The sequence below is a fragment of the Glossina fuscipes genome, unplaced genomic scaffold, assembly GCF_014805625.2.
Source record: "Glossina fuscipes isolate IAEA_lab_2018 unplaced genomic scaffold, Yale_Gfus_2 91, whole genome shotgun sequence".
Classification (NCBI taxonomy): domain Eukaryota; kingdom Metazoa; phylum Arthropoda; class Insecta; order Diptera; family Glossinidae; genus Glossina; species Glossina fuscipes.
In genome coordinates, this window is record NW_023998445.1 from 1,325,894 (window position 1) to 1,333,290 (window position 7,397).

Sequence of the window (7,397 nt, forward strand, 5' to 3'; positions counted from 1 at the left end):
TACATGCAAAACAAATGAGAACGAATATATGCTTATTCTCTAAATCGCTATGCATAAGTCGAAACCAGCGACTTTAGCGCCCGACGAGACCTTAGACGACGTTATACGTATATACGCCCAGTACTGCAGCAGATGAAAATTTAGTTCTTTTCCTTTTTTCAAATTATTTTTAGGATAGCGGTCATGGGCATATAATTTTCTTACTTATTCATGTCTACTTTGATAACAGATCCCTTATCCAAAATTAGCTCGTTAATTTCGAAATGTAAATCTTGTTCCCGCTCTGCTGATCATGTCATTAGACAGTGTGCTATTTTTAATATCGAATCACTACTTGAAATGGAATCACCGCGCCCGTCCCAATTAGCTATTAAATCTTATACAGTTAGTTGAACACAAACAATATTTGATGAATTCATGATTCTTCACAATGTAATCTCCACTAACCAGATGAATGTCGCTACGGCAATCGTTCGCATTCGAGTGTCAATCAACAAACAAAATTTCAACGAAACACAAAGTCCCTCTCAAACACATACTGCCTTAAAAATATTTTATCATGTGTGTACGCAACGGGCATGTAGAGCATAATAAAATCAATTCGAGCCCTCCACCGCCCGTTAATAAGCCTAATAAACTAGCCACGGGAGGTATTTCGGCGCAGTCATATGGCGCGTATTTTTGTCTACCATATCAAACGAGATGCATCAGCCGTACTACGTTCAATCTACGTTATCTCAATGAAGAAATAATATCGTGTGTTTGCTACACATCGTTTACATACATATCGTTGTGGAGAAAAGTGCATATATTTAAGTAAAATTTGATATAACAATTGGTTGTAATAGACATACATATATCTCAAAAGTATTATTCAGCTTAAGGATAATGATTTAGCAAAAGTATAAATAAATTATGATCATTAAAAAATTCATAAGTACAGTCAACGTTGTCAGATGTTATGGGCCACCTCACTAGGTCCAACCATGTAAATTTCTTTGTCTTAGACCCAGCAATGCTAGTTACGTAGATTAAGTTAATTTTCTGTGCGCTAAACCGCTTGAAATAGATTAAATATTGATGAGTATGTATAATCGACTACCGAATGCGCAACGTCGTTAAATCTAGTATTTCTTTATTCTGAATATCTACAAGTTAGCGCAGAGTAGGCCACAAAGTAGGGCAGACTTTTTATAAAATTCCGACTCGCAACAAAAATTCAAATGCACTTACGAGTTCAATTTATTCAAGTCTTGCCCCTTGATTTAGCAAAGTTCGAAGCAAAATTTGTTTTCTTGCCATTGATTTCTCTTTTCATTACCTTGCCAGTTGGATCGTAGGGAGCATTCTGTAGGTGGAATTTCACTCGAGACCCTCAATAGCCGGGTGCTAAGAATTAGTAAACGCTTTCCGAAATTCTGAGTTTTCACATATTCCGCCTGATATCTACACGAGCTACAATAACAATAACCCGAATCAGTTTACAGCCATTTGGAAAGTATGAGAAAGGCGATACCATCCCGTTTTCATATTCATATTACACACAAAGGCAACTATACAAAGCTATACGAGCAAAAACCCAAAAAAGTTTTGTTAAAGAAAACAGAATTGCGTTTAGTTTATGCTCCACTGCGTGCTTGCACTCCGCCCGATTTGGCCCATTTTAAATACCAACACGCGTGTAAAAACTTCCAAAGTTTCTATCAAATTTGAAGTCGATATCTCCATTTGTGCCGGGCCAACAAGATACACCACAAACACGTACAGGCGGACAGACATGGTTAAGTTAATTCACAATTTCACACTAACCAAGAATATGGTATCTCTGAAGCTTCCTTTTGAGTATGAAATTTATTATAGAAAAAAATAAAATGAGTATACCGCCATCTTACAGTGGTGGATATGAATATATATATATATATAAAAAATTGCAAAAAGTTAATAGAAATTAATGAGATTATCTTTTTTATTCACAGCGCATATTAATATCAACCAATAAATTAACCCATTGTTGGTGACTTTGTAGGCCATATTAGTATTGATCCAACTAAGATAATAATAAACATCAGTGTACCGTTCCAGACAAGCGTCGTGATTCATTGCGATGCCGACTATATTGTCTTTTAAAAGATATTATAATAATTGATTTTTATAAAAACTCATGAACATAACTTATATACCATTGCATATTAGAGGAGCACCGGAATCGCATAATCCTGTCCAATTTTTCATAGTATTTAGGGGACTTGCACAAATTACGCCAGGATCTTCTCCACATGGTGTGATCAAATAATCGGTGCATAAAATTTCATCAACTTGAGGTCCATTCTAAATATAAATATATATATACTCGTAAATAATCGACAGTCGGCCATGAAAAGTGATGTTTTGTTCACTTACAATATAAAAACTGCCCCAGCCACACGTTGAACATGAAGTATGTGGAAGTGCTTGCTTTTTTGGTAAATTTAACGGCCAGACTAAATCATCATATAGAGTGAATTCTTTGTCAAGTTCAACTAAAGCGATATCGCAATAGCTATACAGACCATTCCAACAATCGTTTAAAATAGCACGTTTTGCTTTTCGTGTTTGCGTTGAGCTCGTTACCCATAAACGTCGCCTTTGCCCGGCCACAACATCAACCCCAATAAGCTTTTGCGACATATCACTAATATAAGGATAAATTTTAAAAATAACTATTTGTTTGAAAAAAGCTACAGACATACCCACTCTTAGAATGAAAACAATGAGCGGCGGTTAATACTAAATCCGCACGTATTATGCAACCAACGCAGTGATATGTTTGATTCAATCTTATGGACACAACATATTTACTAAAATCCTCATAGCCGTCCGAATCGTCAGTCTCATTATCATTTGACGCCAAGAATATATAATCGCCTTCAGGGTCAAAGATATTTTGTACTATTGCTTCATTGCTATGATCTGTCTTATAATAAAAAGTCGTGCCGTAGTCTTCGGTAGGATCTTCATAACTCACAGCATTACCGGTCGCATAATTATCAGCATAATCAATAGTTTTATTATATTCACTATCGTTTATCGTAAATAATATAAAAATAAAATTTATAAACAAACAATTTTTAAAAAAACTTGACATTTTCTTTTACATATTAAGAAAATATTCAAAAAATGTACAAAGAAATAAATAAAAGTTGAACGCTATCGAAAAGGTAACGCATTGATTGAGAAACTTGAAAACTTCATTTTAGAACTCGAGACAAGGGTGTATTTATATTGCTCCCTGTTTTCATACTCACAGAGTTATGCACATTAATATTCTTAATCGCTTGTGTAAATTGTGATAATAAGAGATAAGATTTTCTTTAATTCAATAAGAATTGTTCAGAGATCAAATAGCTGGCAGCCATACCAAGCATTTAGATTATAGTAAAGTAATTCTATTTACTGTTTAATAACATTATTACGAAAATTCGATGAAGAGTGCTTAATAAATCTCTTGGAAAAGAAATTTGGAACATGTGAAGAGTAATAGTAGCCTTTACTTGTCTGGATCATGGAATAAATTCGCCTTCAGTAACAAATGGCCAACGAAAAGATTAACAAAATTTTAGTTAAATCGAGAATGTAAGAATATAACGGAAGGTTATTGCTCTTCGTCAGTCCGGTTTGGGTAGAATGGGCAAGTCTTTGATCGCGGGTTCAATTGTCAATGCGGTGGAGTTTTTCGTAGTGAGTGGTCATTCGGTAAAGCCGTAACACTTAACGATTGGGTATACACCCCACCCACTAATCTGCGTGCACTTTCTTACTATCTTTTCGCACTTCTCTCCGCAGAATGAGTGATTGACTTCATAATTACTGCTTATCGATGGCAGGCTAATAAGACAATAACTCCGGATTACTCTCTCCGGAACGTGAACATCAATCTCGCCCAATAAAAACGGCGTACTAGGTTCATCAGACAGCGCTTTTATATTAAACGAGATGTACAAACAGCTACGAGCACTCTCCAAGCTATGAAGATGAATAAGCTTAAAATAACTCCCATAAGGAAGCAGCGGTTCTGCCAGTTTCCATACTAAGCCCCGCAAACCAAATTTTATAAAAACTTTTTGCGCAGACTCAATCTGATAAATGTAGCGCCTATAGCTCGGCGACCACACCACCAAGGAACTCTCCGTTATAGCTCCAACAAGTGCGTTATTACTATAAGGCTCGATAAATGCAAGCTAAAGCTCAATTTAGAATCGAGCATAAGCCTCAAATTCATGAAGTTCGAAATAGACTCTACCTTATGAGTACCAATATAACGATCCATACCAATGGGAACTTCTGGAAACGAAAAGTTTGCTATAGCCGAGAGAGATGGTTTGCGATATTCAAAGTAGAAGAAGAAGAAGAACTAAAGACTTGAAAAGAAATAGTCTTAAATGGTTCGTGTAACTTCGTAAATGATTTTTGTTTGTTGTTGTAAATTCACAATCCAATGGAGTGAATCTAAATTAAGGAACGGAAAACGGACAAAATGTTACCACAGGAAATATTAAGTATGAAAAAAATGTATTCAGGCGGAATGACTTGGTTTCGGCGTTCGTTTTAAACGTTACTTATCAAAACATTGTATTATCGAAACGTAGTATATAACAGTAAATATGAAAAATTTTAAGACTAATTAATTTAATGGAAATTCCATATACACCCATACAAGTCAATTGTAACTAAATTAAAGGCTTTAGGAAAATCCCTTTCATTCAAAATAGAGAAAGATTAAAAAAAAAAAAAACCGGTTACTCCACCCAGCTAAACAATAAGATTAATGCCTTTGCTGGTTTTAATAATGCTCTGGATTATTTTAAGTAGAGTTTTCCCGTGTATGCATGTAACCTTCAGAAGCACTTAAGATAGCCTCACCTTTTATTACTCTAATCGATTTAGAATCACTTCCCGATTTGATCCAACTGTGTCTATGTGTATGTTCACCTTTCCCTTTATCGATCCGGTTTTCTTGCGTTCAGCCTATAACGAGTAGTTTCTGAGATATATTGATGAAATTTTGCACATTAACGTATTTTCGGCTCAAGGACGACCGCTAATGAAAAAGGTTCAGATCAATCCACTTTTTCGACCACTTGCCAATGCCTCATTTTAGAAAATCATTATGTGAAAAAATTGTCTAATTTTCAAAATTTCCCTTTCAAAAATTTAGAAGTTCTATATTGCTGCGAAAAATTAGGATCGGAGAGGGCACCCTCTCATATAAGAGCCTCCCTCTCTCGTATAAGAGTGACTAGGAAAACTGTACCCGAATAAAAAGATCTAATTTTCAATATTTCATGGTAAAAATCAAGCTTAAGAAATTTTGTGTAGCTTACTTAATAGTGGATCATGGCTTAATACTTACACTAGTATTTTTTTTTTTTTATTAATAAATAAGAACACAAGTCGGTTTTTTCTCTTTTTCTGGTCTTTTTTTTGCTGCTATATCTAATCACTCAGACGGCAATGATCGCAGCACTAGCTATATGCCTAATCGTTAAGAACTATGAGTGCTGAGGACTCATTATAGATACGACTATACTGAAATTTGAACCCGCGAGCACTGACACCGTAGTCACGATTCTAAAATTGCATAATTCTTAATATATTTGTTAATTTTTATTATTTCAATATCCAGTGTAGTGTTGATAAGCGGTACGGCTAAGTAAGCGTAAGCCTATAATCGTCCGAGAAAGACACCGGGAATTACGTTTCTAGCAAATTTTTTTTAAGAGGCTTTAGAACAAGTTTTAAAATGGATTATGAAACCGTTCGTATAGGAAAATGCAACAAACAAAGGATGATTTTTCTCCCATTGTTAAAAATTAAAATTTACGTTCAGTCTTTGCATTTAACCTCTGATATTTTCTCATATTAAGATATCCTAAATAAATTGTAAAGACAAACTAAAAAGTCGTCGCAAAGTCGTTGCAGACAATGAATAATGATCGCGAGACATTTGCATATGTTTATTATATGTTAGGAATTTCTGTCAAATAAAATCTATGTGCGTAAAAATATCTTGCCCTCTACACTGCAGTACGTTTGTTAAAGAATATAAATAAATGTGACACATTTATCGAACCCTTTTGTTATTGTCCTCTTGACTCGCTCAACAATGTATCACATTTCAGCATCCTGCACATAATTGAAACGTATATGGTTGTGCTCTATGATAACGCATCGTTGAAACTGTACTCGTTGAGCATTTCAAATACTTTAAAATGGTTATATGTAAACTAATTGTAAATTTTTGCAAAATAAATAAATTTTCATCATTACACACACACATAAAAGTTAAACACTTAATTGTAAAATTCTAAAATTTCTATCTAAGTTCTACGATTACAGAATAAAGCTATCATTCTTTTTTGCACGCAATTAATGATTACTGCGCTTACGATCGAGTGAGGGTTTGTGCAAATTGAAGTCTGAGCCCTTCGAAGTCCATTAAATCATCTTCTTCTTTCTTTTTAAACCTTTATTAATGCACTAAAGAAAAGTTTATTCTTTCTGTTTACAAAATTTGCAATTCATTACATACATATATATGGTCAATAAGAGTTCATTAATCTAAAGTCGAGCCTCCTTCTGAACTGAGTCATATCAAAACACGAATTTCAAATTGATATCATTTGAGATTGTGGTCGATTTGGATTTATTGCTAAAACAAGTAAAAACACTATAGTGGGACACGGCGCATAATTAAGTACCCTACACCAATCTATTTAATGCGGTTATTCATATAACGACATTTTAAAGTTCGGCTTTATATGGAATGTGGTCGAAAATGTAGTGCGATCCGTACTATTTTCAATAGCTCTCATCGTTGGGCCAAAAACATGTCAGTGTACATGGTTTCATTAAATTATTTCAAAAACTTTGCTACATGTAAGTCGAACATAATAAAGCAAGATGGATAAACTGACGTACAATTTTAAAAGGTTTGTAAAGCTTCGAATTTTCTTGAGCACACTTTCAACCAGATCGTGCCATCTTTCAAGCACCTTGTCTTTTCAAATTAATCTGAGTTTACTTGTACCTAGTTTCTCCTTATTGTCATGATTTTTTTTGTTTGCCAAATACTAATACCAATCAATAACTTCTGCTACGGTTTTCATCGTAAAATTATTCGCCATTGTTTCGCTGCCTTTATTGCTTTTTATTGCAAAGAAGTTGATTTGAAGTATTTATCAATACCCTAATAGGCTTTATCGTAGTATATGAAAGACTTGAGTGCCGCTGATATATGTTTTTATCACCGGTGGTTTAACTTTTAATGTCAAGCCCTATAACTGGGGATTAGCAAAGATTAAACCTGCACACTTAATTAGTGGAGAAATGCCGAAATAAACAAGCGTCCGCACCTAACG

At 34.4% G+C, this 7,397-nt stretch overlaps 1 protein-coding gene across 1 annotated transcript; it reads right to left on the bottom strand.

Moving 5' to 3' along the window:
* Window positions 1-2,172: 2,172 nt before the first annotated feature.
* On the bottom strand, window positions 2,173-7,163 carry LOC119638604 (mast cell protease 1A-like). Its single transcript, XM_038035470.1, has 4 exons — window positions 7,117-7,163; window positions 2,730-3,056; window positions 2,401-2,671; window positions 2,173-2,328 (listed from the first exon to the last, which is right to left on the bottom strand). The coding sequence occupies exons 1-4, from the start codon at window positions 7,161-7,163 to the stop codon at window positions 2,173-2,175; spliced, it is 801 nt and encodes a 266-aa protein (XP_037891398.1).
* Window positions 7,164-7,397: the final 234 nt, after the last annotated feature.